The 18,431-nt window shown below is 61.0% G+C and overlaps 1 protein-coding gene across 1 annotated transcript in view; it reads left to right on the top strand.

The window, feature by feature from the left end:
- The window catches only part of VEPH1 (ventricular zone expressed PH domain containing 1), a 50,109-nt gene extending 46,080 nt beyond the window's left edge, over window positions 1–4,029 (top strand). The window contains exons 11-13 of the mRNA XM_009910009.2: window positions 716–833; window positions 2,757–2,893; window positions 3,630–4,029. Of these exons, the coding sequence (XP_009908311.1) occupies window positions 716–833; window positions 2,757–2,893; window positions 3,630–3,866 (492 nt within the window). The 3' untranslated portion in view covers window positions 3,867–4,029. The remainder of the gene's footprint in view (window positions 1–715; window positions 834–2,756; window positions 2,894–3,629) is intronic.
- Window positions 4,030–18,431: the final 14,402 nt, after the last annotated feature.

Here is an 18,431-nt window from a genome sequence, read left to right as displayed (position 1 = left end):
GGAGGAGAGGCTGCAGAGTCCCTGAAGCTCTCAGGATGATGGAGCAGGGGGGGATGAGATCAATCTCCCCTCTCCCATTGGGCTTTTTGCCCTCCCCCCCTGCTTCCCCTCCTGAACCAAGTGGATGACTTCAAGCACAGCAGAGCACAGAGTGGAAAGGAAGGATTGCTGCAGGGATATTTCAGGGGGCTGTGTTCCCTGCCAGGCTTGACTGGGCTCATGGTGGCCACAAAAGGATTCTTTGAAAGGCCGGGGAAGCTCCTGGGATATTCTCACCCAATCCCCCTGACACATGGCCTGCACTGAGAGCAGCACCAGAGGCTTGGCCTCTGTGTCCTCCCAGATCAGGGAAGCAGAGAACTGCCAGGCTTGGAAGGGACCTCAAGGCTCAGCCAGCTCCAAGCCCCTGCCATGGGCAGGGACACCTCACCCCACAGCAGGTTGCTCACAGCCACCTCCAGCCTGGCTGCAAACACCTCCAGGCAGGAGGCTGCCACCACCTCCCTGGGCAACCTGTGCCAGTCTCTGCTGAGGCATTCCTCTGTCTCCATGGGATTGATGTATTTCATGGCTGTGATGGTGCTGAGCACCTTCAGCCCTAGCAAGTGGTGTGCCCAGAGGGGAGACACAGAAGAGGACTTGTGGGCACCTCCTGGCCTCAGTGCAGCAGCAGCCCAGCTCCTGAGTAAGGTTGGTGTCTCTCCCTGTTGCCCAGGAGCTGGACCACGTGCAGAGGCACCTGGAGGAGGTGAGGTTCTTTGATCTGTTCAGCTACAGCAAGGAAGCAGGAGCCTGGCAGTGCTTCATGTGCAACAACCCAGAAAGGGCAGCAGGTGAGTGGGCAGCCTGCTGGGCTCTGCATGGTTCAGGGGAGTCCTGCTGGGGGTGGGTAGCTCGCAGGGAAGGGCCAGGAGGAGGAGCAGAGGGCTGGAGCTGCTCTGCTGTGAGGGCAGGCTGAGGGAGCTGGGGGTGTGCAGGCTGGAGAGGAGAAGGTTCAGATTCCACCTTTGTCCTGGTGGTGTGGGGCTGGGAGAAGCCCTACCAGAGGGGGAGACACTCCAGGGTCTGACTCAAGAGAGAGGATTCAGAGGGCTCCTTTCACAAAATGGGTTGGAAGGGACCTTGAGGACCACCCAGCTCCAGCCCCCTGCCATGGGCAGGGACACCTCCCACCAGCCCAGGCTGCTCAGGGCCTCATCCAGCCTGGCCCTGAACACCCCCAGGGAGGGGACAGCCACAGCCCCCCTGGGCAGCCTGTGCCAGGCTCTCCCCAGCCTCACTGCGCAGAATTTCTTCCTGACCTCCAGTCTCAGCCTGCCCTCTGCCAGCTCCAATCCTTTCCCTCTCCTCCCTGAACCGGTGAGGACTGCACAGGCTGTCCAGGGTCTTCTCTTTGCCCTCCAGAGCCTTTGAGACCTTAGATGCTTTTGGAAGACAGGCAAGGAATTTCTGCCTCACAGCAATGCTCTTTAGTAACCAAATTCTTCTTCCAGGAGGAATTCAGAGGCAAATTCCTCTCCTGCTGTTGTCTTTTGTTTGCTAACCTCGGGGGCTTGTTGCATTTTTGGGGGGGCTGCTGTGTTCCAAGCTGCCATTTGTGCTCCAGCCCCAGGACAGCCTCAGGTCTTGGAGCCTGGCTCTGCCCTTAGGATGCCAGATCCATGATGGGTTGGGGTCTGGATGTAACTGGGAGGCTATCTGGAGCCAGACAGCCCTTGGAGGTTGGGTTTGTGAGGCAAGAGGCAGTTAGGGCTTAAGCAACGAGGTGGAGGGCCCCAAAGTGGGGAGGGAGCCAGGGGAGGCTGGAATGTTGCTCATCCACTCTGCTGGCTCCAAAGGGTTTCTTCCACAAGGGCTGGGACTCACAGCTCCACTTGGCTTTTCCTGCCACCCAGGAAGAGCATTCCCACAAATCCAACCCTGCTCAGACAGGTCCTGACTGTCCAGCTGGGATGGGATGGGATGGGGTGGAATGGGATGACGTGGAGTGGAATAGGGTGGAATGGAATGGAATGGTCCAGTCCAGGCTGGAAGAGACCTTCAAGACCATCCAGTCCAAGCTATCAGATACTGGAAGGCCACAATGAGGTCTCCTGGGAGCCTTCTCCTCCCCAGACTGAACAGAAATCAGAGAGTCACAGAAGCATTCAGCTTGGCCCAGACCCTCAGGATCCAACCCAGAGCCCTGCTCTGCAAGGCTCAGCCTAAACCACAGCCCCAAGCACCACAGCCAACCCCCCTGCAAACACAGCCAGCCCTGGGGACTCCACCACCTCCCTGGGCAGCACATTCCAAGCCCTGACCACTCTGCAGGGGGAAAAAGGTTTCCTGATGTGCAGTCTGAGCCTCCCCAGGGGCAGCCTGAGGCCATCCCCTCTTGTTCTGTCACTACTGACCTGTGAGCAGAGCCCAGCAGCAGCCCCTCCACAGCCTCCTTGCAGGGAGCTGGAGGCAGCCAGGAGGTCTCCCCTCAGCCTCCTCTCTTTCACACTAACCATCCCCAGCTCCTTCAGCCTCTCTCCAGCAGATTCCTTCTCCAGGCCCTTCCCAGCTTCCTTGCCCTGCTCTGCCCTGGCTCCAGCCCCTCCACAGCTCTCTTGGGCAGAGCTGCCCAAGCCTGGGCACAGCACTCCAGGTGTGGCCTCACCTCAGCCCCAGCTCCGAGCACCTCGAAGGTCTCTTCCAACGCCCAGAGCCCTACAGCTGCAGGGAGGGAGGGCAGAGATCAGCTCCTGGCTGTGTATTCCCCTCCCCAGGGGTGCACCAGGCTGGGCAGCCGCTGATGGAGGGCAAGCTGAAGGAGAAGCAGGTGCGCTGGAGGTTCATCAAGCGCTGGAGGACTCGCTACTTCACCCTGGCTGGCAACCAGCTGCTCTTCAGGAAGGGCAAATCTGTGAGTCACAGCAGCACCAGCCTGGGCCCTTTCCTTCCCTCCCTCCTCCCCCAAGGCACCTGTGGTGGGTTGGGAATTCCTCCCCCTCCCCTCTCCCCTTCCCAACATTAAATTGCCAGACCACACAGAATCAGAGAAAAGGCCTCAGAGGTCATCAAGTCCAAGCTGTCACCCAGCACCTCCTGACAACTGTGCCATGGCTCCAGGAGCCACATCCAAGCCTTTGCTGAATACCTCCAGGCATGGGGACTCCACCACCTCCCTGCCAGGCTCTCACCACCCTCCTGGGGAACTTCTTCCTCACAGCCAATCTCAATCTCCCCATTTCTAGTTGTGCCTGTGCCTGACCACTCTGGCAGCAAAGAAGTTTTTCCTCCTCTCCAGCCTAAGCCTCCCCTGGCACAATTTCAGGACATTTCCTCTCCTTCTCTCACCTGAGAATAGGGAGAAAAGCTCAACCCCCAGCTGGCTGCAGCCTCCTCTCAGGGAGCTGCAGAGAGCAAGGAGGTCTCCCTCAGCCTCCTCTGCTCCAGGCTGAACACCCCCAGCTCCCTCAGCTGCTGCTCCCCAGCCCTGCTCTCCAGACCCTTCCCCAGCTCCCTTGTCCTGGCAGAAGCTCTACCAGATGATGCTGACTGCAGGGTGGGGGTGGCCTGGGTGCCCTTTGGAGGTCCCTTCTGAGCCCACCTACCGACATGGGTTCCAGCAGCTTGGTTCTCTCCCCCCTGTGCTGCAGAAGGACGACCCTGAGGACTGCCCCCTGGAGCTCAGCAAGGTGCAGAGCGTCAGAGTGGTGGCCAAGAAGCGCAGGGACCGAGGCCTGCCCAGGGCCTTCGAGATCTTCACCGACACCAAGACCTTTGTCTTCAAGGCCAAGGATGAGAGGAATGCTGAGGAGTGGCTCCAGTGCCTCAACGTGGCTGTGGCACAGGCCAGAGAGAGGGAGAGCCAAGAGGCCACCACCTACCTGTAGAGCTGCTGGCACCCCCTTGGCTCTGCCTGATGCAGAACATCTCTGGAGAGCTGCTGGCACCCCCTTGGCTCTGCCTGATGCAGAACATCTCTGGAGAGCTGCTGGCACCCCCTTGGCTCTGCCTGATGCAGAACATCTCTGGAGAGCTGCTGGCACCTCCTTGGCTCTGCCTGATTCAGAACATCTCTGGAGAGCTGCTGGCACCTCCTTGGCTCTGCCTGATGCAGAACATCTCTGGAGAGCTGCTGGCACCCCCTTGGCTCTGCCTGATGCAGAACATCTCTGGAGAGCTGCTGGCACCTCCTTGGCTCTGCCTGATTCAGAACATCTCTGGAGAGCTGCTGGCACCTCCTTGGCTCTGCCTGATGCAGAACATCTCTGGAGAGCTGCTGGCACCTCCTTGGCTCTGCCTGATTCAGAACATCTCTGGAGAGCTGCTGGCACCTCCTTGGCTCTGCCTGATTCAGAACATCTCTGGAGAGCTGCTGGCACCTCCTTGGCTCTGCCTGATGCAGAACATCTCTGGAGAGCTGCTGGCACCTCCTTGGCTCTGCCTGATTCAGAACATCTCTGGAGAGCTGCTGGCACCTCCTTGGCTCTGCCTGATTCAGAACATCTCTGGAGAGCTGCTGGCACCTCCTTGGCTCTGCCTGATGCAGAACATCTCTGGAGAGCTGCTGGCACCTCCTTGGCTCTGCCTGATGCAGAACATCTCTGGAGAGCTGCTGGCACCCCCTTGGCTCTGCCAGCAAACCAAACATGGGTGCAGGGCATCCCACCCTCATGAACCTCCTTCCCCTCCAAAGCTCTGCCAGCTCCTGAGCCATGGCACATGATGGGCACAGACCATGTGTTGGCACAGGCCAGCAGGAGCTCTGTGCAGAGCTGGGCTGGGCTTAGATGATCTTTGAGGTCTCTTGCAAGCAGATCTCTTCTGTGACTCTGAGGGCCAAGGCATTAAGAACACTGCAGGGGTGCTCTGGGTGCCACCCTGCAGGGGTGCTCTGGGTGCCACCCTGCAGGGGTGCTCCGGGTGCCTCAGGACTTTCTGCTCTCCTCAGTCCCTTCCTGTCTGACCAGAAGTTCCTTTCCCTTCTTTACCTGGAGGGGGTGGGGGCAGGCCTCAAGTTTGCTGTTCCTTGAGGAGTTTGAAAGATTTCCTCCTGCTGGGACAGAGTTTTGAGCCTTGAACTCCTTTGACTTTGGCTTTGGGTTGGGTTTTTTTCCCCTCCTCTTTTCTTTCTGGTTTGCTTCTTTGTTTCCCCTTACTAACTGAGTGGAAGACCAAAAGTTGCTTTGTCCTCCCCAAAACTCCTCCCAAATCCTTCCCATTTCCTTTCTCCCCCTCAAATGATTCCAGCCTGGAGGAAGAGCTGAAGGAAAAGGTTGAAAGCACAAAGAGAGGAGAGGGGGGAAATAAAAAGAACAAGCAGCAGCTTGCAAGGGAAGAAATGAACCTGAAGATCATTCCCAGGGGGAGGAGAAATAAAAGCTGAGGTTTTCCTCCCTAGGAAAAAAAGGAACTTTAGCCCAAAGTGGGATTTTTATGGCCAAAAAATAGTTAGGAGGGAGGAAAAGAATCAGGGCAGGGGGGGAAAACATTGTAATGATCTTGACTAAGGAGCAGCAGAGGCTGGGGAGGGGGCAGTGGGGCTGGGGACTTGCCAAGGGTCATCCAAAGCTCCTGGGGAACAGGGAGCAAGAGGAGTTACCCGGGCTGGAAAGTGGGATCCAAGCCCCTGGAGCAGTGCTGCTGGGTGCAGCCTGTCCCCAGTGCTCCCCAGGAGGTTTGTGTCTCCTGTCACAGCTCTGTCTGCTGCAGGATCCACAGAGGGACCAGGCCAGGCTGGCTCCATGGGCTGGGCTCCGTGGGATGAGGTTCAACAAGGCCAAGGGCTGGGTCCTGCACTTGGGGCACAGCCACCCTAGGAAGGCTCCAGACTAGGGAAAGAGTGGCTGGAAGCTGCCTGGTGGGAAAGGACCTTGGGGATGTTGGACAACAGCAGCTGAAGGTGAGCCAGGGGGTGCCCAGAGGGGCAAGAGGGGCAGCAGCAGCCTGGGCTGCAGCAGCAGTGGTGTGGGCAGCAGGAGCAGGGCAGGGGTTGTGCCCCTGGGCTGGGCACTGGGGAGGCTGCTCCTCAGTTCCTGGGTTCAGTTTGGGGCAAGAAGGACACTGAGGAGCTGGAGCAGGGCCAGGGAAGGGCAACCAAGCTGGGGAAGGGTCTGGAGAGCAGGGCTGGGGAGGAGCAGCTGAGGGCCCTGGGGGTGCTCAGCCTGGAGCAGAGGAGGTTGAGGGAGACCTCATTGCTCTCTGCAGCTCCCTGAGAGGGGGCTGGAGCCAGCTGGGGCTTGGGCTCTGCTCCCCAGTCTCAGGTGAGAGAAAGAGAGGAAATGTCCTGAAATTGTGCCAGGGGAGGCTGGGGTTGGAGATGAGCAAAAATCTCTTTGCTGCCAGAGTGGCCAGGGCCTGGCAGAGGCTGCCCAGGGAGGTGGTGGAGTCCCCAGCCCTGGCCTGGGGCCAGGGTTTGGTGGCCATGGTGGGGCTGGGTTGGAGGTTGGGTGATCTGAGAGGCCTTTTCCAACTGGAATGAGTCTCTGGTTCTCTGAAGCTGTTTGTGGAGGCACTGATGGAGCCACAGTCCCCAGCACATGGCCCTGCCCCACGGCTTGCAGCCTGCCTTTGAGCCCCAGCGTGCTGCAAACACAGCAGCGTGATGCAGCTGCAGAGCTCCTGGGGCCTGGGCCAAGGAAGAACTCTGTGCTGTGAAGAGCTCAGCCACACCTCTCCTGCCTCCAAGTAAAACTTGGAACTAAACAAAAGCCCAATTGGGCTGGCAGCTGAGTCTGGAAGGAGATACTGAGAAAGAGGGAAGGCAGCTCAGCCTTGCTGGGATGGGAGAAGAAAGAGAGAGAGAGAGAAGGAAAAGAAGGAAAGGAAGGAAGGAAAAGAAAGGAAAGACGGAAAGGAAAGGAAAGACAAAGGATCCCAAAGGTTCTGCACATTCCCTCCTGGAGCAAACACAGAAACCATTTCTTATTGATCCTCTTGGAAGCAGCATCCATGGAAAGATTGGGAAAGATGAGGACTGTGGCCAGCAGGTCAGGGCAGGTTCTCCTCCCCCTCTGCTCTGCCCTGGTGAGATGGAGATGAAGAATTGAGTCCAGGTCTGGGCTCCCCAGCTCAAGAGGGACAGGGAAGTGCTGGAGGGAGTCCAATGCAGGCTGTGAGGATCAAGGAAGGGACTGGAACCTCCCTGGGAGCAGCAAAGGCTGAGAGCCCTGGGGCTGAGAGCCTGCAGAAGAGCAGCCCCAGAGGGCAGCTGAGCAATGCTCAGCAAGAGCTAAAGGCTGGGGGGCAAGGGGCTGGGGCCAGGCTCTGCTCAGTGCTGCCCAGGGACAGGCCGAGGGGCACAAAGTGGCAGCCAGGAGGCTCCATGTGAGCAGGAGGAGAAAGTTGTTTGGTGTGAGGCTGCTGGAGGCCTGGAGCAGGCTGCCCAGAGAGGTTGTGGAGTCTCCTGGTGTGGAGAGCTTCCAACCCCCCCTGGCTGTGTTCCTGGGGGACCTGCCCTGGCTGCCCTGCTTTGGCAGGGGGCTTGGACTGGATGATCTTTAAGGTCTTTTCCACCCCCCCTACCATTCTGTGACTCCAGATTGAACTACCTGCTGCCCTCTGAACACAGAAGGTGTTGGTGGCTCCTGCTGGGCTGCAGTTCTGGGTTGGTTCATTCCTCCCTGGCAGGAAGCACTGCAGCCCCCCAGGAAATCAAGGCAGGAGCTGCTCCTGGCTGTGGTGGAGGGGCCCTGGGCAGTGAGGCTGAGCAGCAGTGCTGGGAAAACAGGACCACAGGATCACAGAATGGAAGGGGGTGGCAGGGACCTCTGGAGATCCTCCAGGCCAGCCCCCCTGCCAGAGCAGGGGCACCCAGGGCAGGGCACCCAGGCAGAGCCCAGGCTGCCTCAGGAGAGCTCCCAGCCCAGAGCTTCTCTGCACACTGTCAGAGACTCACAGACTGGGTTGGGCTGGAAGGGACCTCCAAGGGCATCCAGCTCCAGCCCCCTGCCATGGGCAGGGACACCTCCCCCCAGCCCAGGCTGCTCAGGGCCTCATCCAGCCTGGCCCTCAACACCTCCCTGGGCAGCCTGTGCCAGTCTCTCCCCACCCTCACTGCAAAGGATTTCTTCCTCATCTCCAGTCTCAACCTGTTGGGGTGGGGGGAAAACCACACAGACTTGAGTTTTCAGATCTAAAGCTGAGCCCACAGCTGGGAAACCAAACTAAAATGCATTCCTGGCTGCTCCTGCAGTACCCAAGCCTGAGTTCTATGGATTCAGGATCACATCTCTAGGAAACATCATCCCCCAAAGCCTTGGCTCCAGCTCTCCTGGCTGGCTGGGTGAGGACACTCCTCTGCCCTTCCTGGAAGAGCTGCTGGCCACCCTGGGCTCTGTGTCACCTCCCCTGCACCTCTCAGGAATCCCTGCCTGGCTGGGAGGCTGTGGCCTCAGGTTACAGCCCAGAACACTTGGTCCTTCAGCATCACTTCCTCAGCCTCTGGCAGCACCGGGGAGCACCCCAAGGCCTTTGGCAGGCAGGAGCTGGCTCACACCTCAGGGGCTGGAGGCTGCTCTCATCATGCAGCAACTCTGCAAAGAGGTCAGGAGTGTGGGCTCAGCACCACAGAAGCATTCAGCTTGGCCCAGACCCTCAGGAGCACCAAGTCCAACCCAGAGCCCTGCTCTGCAAGGCTCAGCCTAAACCACAGCCCCAAGCACCACAGCCAACCCCCCTGCAAACACAGCCAGCCCTGGGGACTCCACCACCCCCCTGGGCAGCACATTCCAAGCCCTGACCACTCTGCAGGGGGAAAAAGGTTTCCTGATGTGCAGTCTGAGCCTCCCCAGGGGCAGCCTGAGGCCATCCCCTCTTGTTCTGTCACTACTGACCTGTGAGCAGAGCCCAGCAGCAGCCTCTCCACAGCCTCCTTGCAGGGAGCTGGAGGCAGCCAGGAGGTCTCCCTCAGCCTCCTCTCTTTCACACTAACCATCCCCAGCTCCTTCAGCCTCTCTCCAGCAGATTCCTTCTCCAGGCCCTTCCCAGCTTCCTTGCCCTGCTCTGCCCTGGCTCCAGCCCCTCCACAGCTCTCTTGGGCAGAGCTGCCCAAGCCTGGGCACAGCACTGTGTGGCCTCCCCAGAGCTGGGTGCCAGGGGACCCCTTCTCCTCCTCCTCCTTCTTGCACCATCAGTCAGCTGTTTGCTAGTCCCTGGCAGCAGCTGATGGGAACTCTGTGTGCCTCCAGCAGCTCCTCTGGGTTCACTTTGCATCACCACCAAACACTCCTGCCAGGGCTCCAGACCTGCCTGCAGGGCAGTTGTCTCTTCCCTTAGGAGTAAACCACAGGAGGAGCTCCATGTGCCACAAGGTGCAGAGCCAGGCTGTGGGCTGGGGCTCCCAGCCCAAGGGAACAAACATCTGTGGCCAGTGCTGGTGGTTGTGCTTTGAAGAGGCCGAGGGGAGGACCCTCCTAGGCAACAGCAGAGTTTGTTTGTCCAGCTGGGCCTCACTTCTGACCTGGAAAAGCCACCAGGGCCTTGGTTTGGATGGTCCCCACTGAGGGCAGAGCTGAACCCTGATCCCATCTGATGGATGATGAACACTCTCCCCTCTGGGTGGTCTCCTCTCCCCTCTCTGTTGGACCTTGCTGATGTCTTGTTCTGCTTTCTCCAGCACTCACAGCTGGAGGTGGAGGAGTCCACCTGGTTTATTTTCCCTGTCTCCTTAGGCTTCTTGCCTCCTTCTCTGGAGGCTTTCAACCCCCTCCTGGCTGTGTTCCTGTGGGACCTGCCCTAGGAGAGGTTGCTCTGGCAGTGGGGTTGGACTGGATGACCTCCAGGGGTGTCCCTTCCAGCCCCTAGCCTGCTGGAACTCATTAGGAGCTCCTGGCTGAAGAGACTGAAGGAGCTGGGGATGGTTAGTGTGAAAGAGAGGAGGCTGAGGGAGACCTCCTGGCTGCCTCCAGCTCCCTGCAAGGAGGCTGTGGAGAGGCTGCTGCTGGGCTCTGCTCACAGGTCAGTAGTGACAGAACAAGAGGGGATGGCCTCAGGCTGCCCCTGGGGAGGCTCAGACTGCACATCAGGAAACCTTTTTCCCCCTGCAGAGTGGTCAGGGCTTGGAATGTGCTGCCCAGGGAGGTGGTGGAGTCCCCAGGGCTGGCTGTGTTTGAAGGTGGTTTGGCTGTGGTGCTTGGGGCTGTGGTTTAAGCTGAGCCTTGCAGAGCAGGGCTCTGGGTTGGACTTGCTGATCCCAACTCCCTCAGGCTGTGCTCACAGCAGAGCAGCTCCAGCCCTCTGCTCCTCCTCCTGGCCCTGCTCTGGACACCTTCCAGCACCTCCAGAGCCTTCCTGGCACAGAGGGTCCAGAGCTGGACCCAGAGCTCCAGCTGAGCTCACCTCCTCACAGGACTGCACTGGCAGATCCCCAAGCAGTGGAAGGAGTTTCTTTGGTGTTTCTGTGAGCCCTGGGTGCCTGGTGGCCCTTCAGAGGAGCTGAGGTGAGGCATGAGGGGGAGGGAGAGCTCTTTGGAGTGTTTCCAACTGGAGTTTTACCCAAAGCCAAACAAGCCTGGAGAAGAGGAGGCTCAGGGGAGACCTTAGTGCTGTCTACGGCTACCTGAATGCAGGCTGTAGCCAGGTGGGGGTTGGTCTCTTCTCCCAGGCAGCCAGCACCAGAACAAGAGGACACAGTCTCAAGCTGTGCCAGGGGAGGTTTAGGTTGGATGTTAGGAAGAAGTTCTTCCCAGCAAGAGAGATTGGCCACTGGGATGTGCTGCCCAGGGAGGTGGTGGAGTCCCCATCCCTGGAGGTGTTTAAGAGGGGACTGGATGAGGCCCTGGGTGCCATGGTTGAGTTGATCAGATGGTGCTGGGTGAGAGGTTGGACTGGATGGTCCCTAAGGTCTTTTCCAACCTGGTTCATTCTATCCTATTCCAAGTCCTCTGGAGCTGAGGGTTGGCTTCTGCAGTGCTGTGCTGCCTCCTGCCGGGGGAGGGACCCTGTGCCGGAGCCCTTCCCGCAGCCCTGCACTGCAAAGTGGCTTCTTTCCCACCCAAAGTGCAGGGGAGGGCTTTGCAGGGGTGGCTCCACCAGCAGTGCAATAGGACAGCTGCTCCCAGGCTGCCTGCCACAGGGGAAAGGCTGAGAGACCTTCACTGCTCTTCTCCAGGATCAACGATGCCAGAGAGGTTCAAGTGTGTGTGGAGCTCTGCACTCCCAGCTGCTCTGCCACCCATTCCCCACCTTTCCTGCCTCCAGCCTTCCCAATCCTGCTTCTCAATGCTGACCAAGACCTAAGGAACAACCTCAGTAACTGCTGCTGGGAGCTGTTCAGAGAACCAACCAGGTTGGAAGAGACCTCAGAGCTCATCAAGTCCAACCTGTTAGAGCAGCTCAGGGAGGGAAAGAGGTTGGATATTGGCTCTGTGAATAATGAGTTGGTTAATGATGCTGAGAGGGAGCTCAGCTAGGTGGCGATGAAGACATGCTGAGAGCCCTGGGGCTGAGAGCCTGCAGAAGAGCAGCTCCAGAGGGCAGCTGAGCAATGCTCAGCAGGAGCTAAAGGCTGGGGGGCAAGAGGCTGGGGCCAGGCTCTGCTCAGTGGTGCCCAGGGACAGCCCAAGGGGCACAAAGTGGCAGCCAGGAGGCTCCATGTGAGCAGGAGAAGGAAGTTGTTTGGTGTGAGGCTGCTGGAGGCCTGGAGCAGGCTGCCCAGAGAGGTTGTGGAGTCTCCTGGTGTGGAGAGCTTCCAACCCCCCCTGGGCACTGTGCTGCTGGGCAAGCTGCTGGGGGTGCCCTGCTGGAGCAGGGGCTGGGGGAGCTCCAGAGGCTCCCCTGTGCTCAGCACTGCTGAGGCTCTAACCTGAGTACTGGGCTCTAGTTTGGGCTCCTCACTCCAGGAAGGACTTTGAGGAGCTGGAGCAGGGCTAGAGAAGGGCAACAGAGCTGGGGAAGGGTCTGGAGAGCAGGGCTGGGGAGGAGCAGCTGAGGAAGCTGGGGGTGTGCAGCCTGGAGAGGAGGAGGAGGCTGAGGGAGACCTCCTGGCTCTCTATAGCTGCCTGGAAGGAGGTTGGAGCGTGAGGAGGGGGCTGAGCTCTTGGTGTCTCAGCCTCCCTTCTCGCCACGCCGAGGCTCCTCTGCAGGCTCGCAGCCCCCCGCTAGATGGCAAACGACCTCGGAGCCAGCTGCCTCGGGCCAGGAAACGCAGCTCAAGCTCGCCCCAAGCTCTGCTCGCAGAGCCCAGGAGCTTCTCCAACGGCCTGCACGGAGTGTTCCTAAAGCCTCTTTCTCCTTCCCGGATCCCCGCAGCGCATCTGCAGCCCGCAAGACCCTGGGCTGCATCCCAAGCAGTGTGGGACAGCAGATGGAGAGAGGGGATCCTGCCCCTCTGCTCTGCTCTTGGGGAGACCTCAGCTGCAGGGGTGCTGGGGGGGGGGGGAGAAGCTGGGCAGCCCAGCTGCCAGTGCCCATTGCCAGAGGTGGTTGAACCCCAGGGAGACTCTGGAGGGGAGCTGCAGGCAGGCCGGGGAGGGACTGCTCAGAAGGGGCTGTGGGGATAGGGTGAGGGGGAATGGTTTGGAGCTGGAGCAGGGCAGGGTCAGGTTGGACACCAGGAGGAAGCTCTGCACAGGGAGGCTGGGGAGAGCCTGGCACAGGCTGCCCAGGGAGGTGGTGGAAGCCTCATCCCTGGAGCCACTCCAGGCCAAGCTTGATGGGCCCCTGAGCAACCTGCTCTGGAGCTGGAGATGGCTTTCTTCAGTGCAGAGGGGGGGGCTGGGCAAGATGCCCTTGGAGGGTCCCTTTGCCAGCTGGTACATTCTGTGCAGCTCTCAGCTTGTCTTGCTGCACAGAAGCAGCTCCCACACAGCTCAGCTCAGGAGCTGCAGTGGCAGGCACCTGATCCACTGTCCTGGGCAAGAAGAGGTTCTCCTAAGCTCTTTCCACTTCACAGAACCCCAGACCCCCGAGTTGGAAGGGCCCTCAAGGGTCATCCTGTGCAGGTGAAGGCTTATCATAGCATCATAGCATCAGGCAGGGTTGGAAGGGGCCACAAGGATCAGCTAGTTCCAACCCCGCTGCCAGGGGCAGGGACACCCCACACTAGATCAGGCTGCCCAGAGCCTCAGCCAGCCTGGCTGCAAACACCTCCAGGGACAGGGCCCCAACCACCCCCCTGGACAACCCATTCCAGGGCTTCACCACTCTCATGGGGAAGAACTTCCTCCTCCCCTCCAGCCTGAATCTCCCCACCTCCAGCTTCATTCCATTCCCCTCAGTCCTATCACTGCCTGAGATCCTGAGCAGTCCCTCCCCAGCCTTCTTGGAGCCCCCTGCAGATCCTGGAAGGCCACAAGGAGGTCTCCTGGGAGCCTTCTCCTCTCCAGCCTGCACAACCCCAACTCCCTCAGGCTGTGCTCACAGCAGAGCAGCTCCAGCCCTCTGCTCCTCCTCCTGGCCCTGCTCTGGACACCTTCCAGCCCCTCCAGATCCTTCCTGGCACAGAGGCTCCAGAGCTGGCCCCAGAGCTGCAGCTGTGGTCTCAGCAGAGTGGAGCAGAGAGGCAGAATCCCCTCCCTGGCCCTGCTGGCCACACTTCTCTTGCTGCAGCCCAGGCTCTGCTTGGCTCTCTGGGCTGCCAGTGCTCCCTGCTGGCTCCTGCTGAGCTTCTCCACCCCCAAGGCCTTTTCTCCAGGGCTGCTCTCCAGCCAGTCCCTGCCCAGACTGCATTTGTGCCTGGGATTGCCTCTACCCAGCAGCAGGACCCTGCCCTTGGTCTTGTTGACCCTCCTGAGGTTGGCTTGTGCCCAGCTCTTCAGCCTGTCCAGGTCCCTCTGGATGGATCCTTCCCTCCAGCTGCCCCACACAGCTTGGTGCCATCAGCAACCCTGCTGAGGCTGCACTCAGTGCCACTGTCCATGGCACCCACAGAGATGCTGAGCAAGCCTGGTCCCAGGGCTGATCCCTGAGGGACTCTGCTTGTCCCTGGCCTCCCCTGGGCCATGGAGCCATGGACAGACACTCTCTGGGTGCAGCCACCAAGCCAGTTCTGCATCCCTCTGGTGGTCCAGTTCTGCAGTGAGTCCCTGCTGGCACTGTGCTGGAGGAGCTCCAAGAGGGCTGAGCTGCCTGATGCCTTGCTGCAGTCAGTGGGAAGCCTGCCACAGCCTCAGAGCCCAGGAGAAGGCTGCACTTCAATGCTGCAAGAGAAAGCAAGCTCCTGCCAGAGGGGCAGAGAGGAAGAGGCAAGCTCCTGGTGGGCCTGCTGGTTGCTCTTGCAGTCAGAAGAAGCAGACTGAAAGAGCTCTGGAGGTTAACAAGGGTGCTGGGCAGGCTTTGGAGGCAGAAGCAGAGCTTGCAGGGGCAGAAGGAGCTGGGGGAGCTCACAGACCCTCAGCTCAGTGCCTGCAGTGGAAGCAGGAGACCACTTTGTCCTCAGTACTGTGGCCTCTGCTCTCTGAGCTGCTGCTGGGAGCAGCCACTGGGGAAGGGACCCCAGCAGCTTGCCAGGTGATGCAGGCAGAGAGCTGCTCCTCAGCTTGGTGGAGAGCACTGGGAGGAGGTGCTGCAAAACCTCTGCTGTAGAGCAGGAGAGGCTGAGGAGCCCCCCTGGGCAGCCCCCCAGGGAGCCCTCACACCACTTCCATGGGGTCATAGAATCGTTTTGCTTGGAAGAGATCACTCAGACCAAGCCCAGGCCTCAGCACTGCCAGCTCAGCACCATGGCCCTCAGCACCACATCTCCAGGGCTCTGAAACCCCTCCAGGGATGGGGACTCCACCTCTGCCCTGGGCAGCCTGGGCCAGGCCTGGACAACCCTTTAGGGGATGAAATTGTTCCTTATGGCCAAGCTGACCCTCCCCTGGGGCAACTTGAGACCTCTTGTCCTGTCATTTGCTCCTTGGGAGCAGAGCCCAACCCCCACCTGGCTCAAAACCTCTCAGAGAGCTGCAAAGACCAATGAGGTCTCCCTCAGCCTCCTCTGCTCCAGGCTGAACACCCCCAGCCACCTCAGCTGCTCCTCCCCAGCCCCTTCCCCAGCTCTGTTGCCCCTCTCTGGCCCTGCTCCAGCCTCTCAGTGTCCTTCCTGGGGTGGGGAGCCCAGCACTGGAGTTGACCTCAGCAGTGCCCAGCACAGGAGCAGAGTCTCCTCCCTGCTGCTGCTGCTCCAGGCTAGGCTGCTGGAGGCTTCCTTGCCCACCTGGACCCCCCCTGGCTCATCTTCAGCCAGCTGCTGCTCCCCAACCCCAGCTCATTTCCCCCAAGACAACTTTCCAGCCACACTTCAGGGAAAGCTCTGCAGAGCCCTAGAGCCCTTTCTGGTAACTCCTGTGGCACCTGAGGCCAGGCCCTGCTGGCACCACCCCTGCTCAGACCCATCTGGTGCCAGCCCAGGCTGGCAAACACACAAATGCCCCTGGCTGGAGGGGTGGAAGCTTTGCCTGCTGTCTGCAGGAGAGGAAGCACCTGCTGAGGCCACCAGGCCCCTTCAGCTCTCTGTTTTCTAGGCTCTGCAGCTGGTCCTGTGCTCTATCAGATCATGCTCTGGGAGGTGGCCACCCCCCAGCCCCTGCAGCAGGATGTGGTCCTGTGGCTTCAGGGTGCTTGCTGCTGTAGCATGGAGCCTCTCCTGGCCTCACAAACTTGCTCCACAGCCTGAGCATGCCTAGGGTTGGGCTGGGGGCAAAGCTGCAGCTGGGCTGGGGAAGTCAGCTCTGCCTCCTGCTGCAAAGTGGCTGACTGGGGCTAGGCCAGGGCTGAGCATGCAACCTGGGTGGGCAGAAAACAGGAATGCCTCAACCCAGGCAGGGCAGGGGCTGGAAGGGAGCTCTGGAGCAGCTTGCCCAGCAGCACAGTGCCCAGGGGGGGCTGGAAGCTCTCCACACCAGGAGACTCCACAGCCTCTCTGGGCAGCCTGCTCCAGGCCTCCAGCAGCCTCACACCAAACAACTTTCTCCTCCTGCTCACATGGAGCCTCCTGGCTGCCACTTTGTGCCCCTTGGGCTGTCCCTGGGCACCACTGAGCAGACCCTTCCCCAGCTTCATTGTCCTTCTCTGGATCCTCTCCAGCCCCTCAGTGTCCCTCTTGGGGTGAGTGGCCCACAGCTGAACCCAGGACTCATGGTGTGGCCTCACCAGTGCCAAGTACAGAAGCACTTTAAAAGCCCCAAGCTCAGGGGTGGTCCTGCCCCTCCAGGGCCAAGCTCCTCTGAGCAAAGCAGTGAGCAGAGCTTGCTGCCTGCCCCTGGGAGGTCAGCAGCAGAGCTGCGGGCCATGCAGCAGCCTGTTCCGTGTGCTGGTCCCCCCTGGCTTTGAGGTTTGACCTAGCAGGGCTGAGTCAGGGTTGAGGTACAGCAGAAGCCACCTGCTGCTCAGAACCCCATGGCAGCAGAGACATTCTCTGCTGGCTGTCACACCTCTGGGGGGACACAAAGCAGTCCTCATCCCCTCCCGGAGCTGCCTGCCCACAGCTTCCTCACAACCTCCAGCTGCCTGTGACCCCCTGAGGTGGTGGAACACATCCAGCACAACCTGTGGGACACCAAAGCCTCTCCAGCTTCTGCCCCCCAGCCTCACCAGGTGCTGAAGCACAGGGCTCCAGCCCCAAGTGTTAATATCTTCACAGGTGGCCGTGGCCTGGTCTCCTCTTCCTCTCAGCAGCCACCATGGGCTGGGGGCAGCTTTCGGTGCCCATCCCTGGAGGGATTTAAACCCCACATGGATGTGGTGCTGAGGTGCTCTGCTGAGACCCCTCCTGGAGCTCTGGGTCCAGCTCAGGAGCCTCTGTGCCAGGAAGGCTCTGGAGGGGCTGGAAGGTGTCCAGAGCAGGGCCAGGAGGAGGAGCAGAGGGCTGGAGCTGCTCTGCTGTGAGCACAGACTGAGGGAGCTGGGGTTGTGCAGGCTGGAGAGGAGAAGGCTCCCAGGAGACCTCCTTGTGGCCTTCCAGGATCTGCAGGGGCTGCAGGAAAGCTGGGGAGGGACTTGTGAGGGTGTCAGGGAGGGATAGGACTGGGGGGATGGAGCACAGCTAGTAGTGGGGAGACTACCCAGGGAGGCTGTGGCTGCCTCCTCCCTGAAGGTGTTCAGGGCCAGGCTGGATGAGGCCCTGAGCTAGTGGGAGGTGTCCCTGCCCATGGCAGGGGGCTGGAGCTGGCTGAGCTTGAAGGTCCCTTCCAACCCAGAGCAGTCTGTGAAGCTCTGTGTGATGATTCCTAGCAAAAGAGGCTGAGAGGGTTGGGGTTGTTCAGCCTGGGGAAGAGAAGGCTCCAGGGAGACCTTCTGGTGGCCTTGCAGAGCTGAGCAGAAAGCTGGGGACAGACTTTTGAGCAGGGCCTGCTGGGACAGGCTGGGGGGGGAGGGTTTGAGCTGGAGGATGTGTGCTGCACGTACTGAGGATGCTGCGGGCGCCGAGCCCCTGGCCCGGGTTGCCCCCAGAGGTGGGGGATGCCCCATGCCTGGCACCACTGCAGGTCAGGTTGTCAGGGGCTGTGAGCAGCCTGCTCTGGCTGGGGATGTCCCTGCTGGCTGCAGGGGAGTGGCGCTGGGTGACCTCGGCAGGTCCCTGCCCAGCCTGGGATCCTGTTCCGCGCCGTCCCCTGCTGCTGCTTTCCGCATCTGCAGTCTCACGCCTCCAGACAGGGCCCTGTGGAAGCGCAGCAGAGGATGCCCGGCAGCCCGGCGCCGCCCGGCAGCCCGGCGCCGCCCGGCAGCCCGGTGCCGCCCGGCAGCCCGGCGCCGCCCGGCAGCCCGGTGCCGCCCGGCAGCCCGGTGCCGCCCGGCAGCCCGGCGCCGCCCGGCAGAGCGCCGCAGGAGGCAGCTCCGCGCCGCCGCCGCGGGGACAGCCGAGGACACGGCCGGCGGGGGGCGGGCGGCCAGCTCCCCCGCGGCGCACGGGGACGGGGCGAGCGCAGGACCTGCCACTCAACCCGAGACAGCCAATCGGATTGTGCCGGGGCGGGACTGTCTGACCTGCTGGCGTGCCGTAGGGGAGTTAGATCCGGCCCGGCCGCGGAGGGAGCGAGGTGTAGTGCGGTTCTCCCCAGGAGTGAAGCGGCTGAAGTGATGCAACCGCCAGGGACTCCCCGCTCCCCGTCAGCCCTGGTTGCGACAGCGGAGCGAGCTCTGCCGCGGCTAGGCTAGGCCCGGCCCGGCCCGGCCCGGCCCGGCGGGAAGCGCTGTGGGGCCGCCGTCACGGAGCTCTACGTTGCGGGGGGAGTCGCGCCGGGGCCGTTGTGGCCCTCCGCCGCGCCCGCGCTGAGCTGCTGGCTGCCGGCACAGCGGCCTGGTGCAGGGCAGCCTCGGCGTGTGCTCGGCGGGAGACGGTCAGAGCGGCCTTCTGCTGCCTGTCCCTACTGGCCCGGCCCGTTTCCAGCAGCTCCCACAGGGAGGGAGGCAGCCGGTGCCTGGGGGAGCGCCCGGGCGAGCTGCTCCTGCCGGGACACCCTGCTGGCAGCTGTAATCCCTAGGAGAAGGGGAGGGTAGTGGAGAGCTGGGGAGGGTGGTGGAGCGCTGTGAAA

This window comes from Dryobates pubescens, chromosome 13 (genome assembly GCF_014839835.1).
Source record: "Dryobates pubescens isolate bDryPub1 chromosome 13, bDryPub1.pri, whole genome shotgun sequence".
In the NCBI taxonomy this organism is placed as follows: Eukaryota; Metazoa; Chordata; class Aves; order Piciformes; family Picidae; genus Dryobates; species Dryobates pubescens.
Note: the sequence above shows the minus strand (reverse complement) of the source record. Positions and strands in the feature narration are given on the sequence as shown.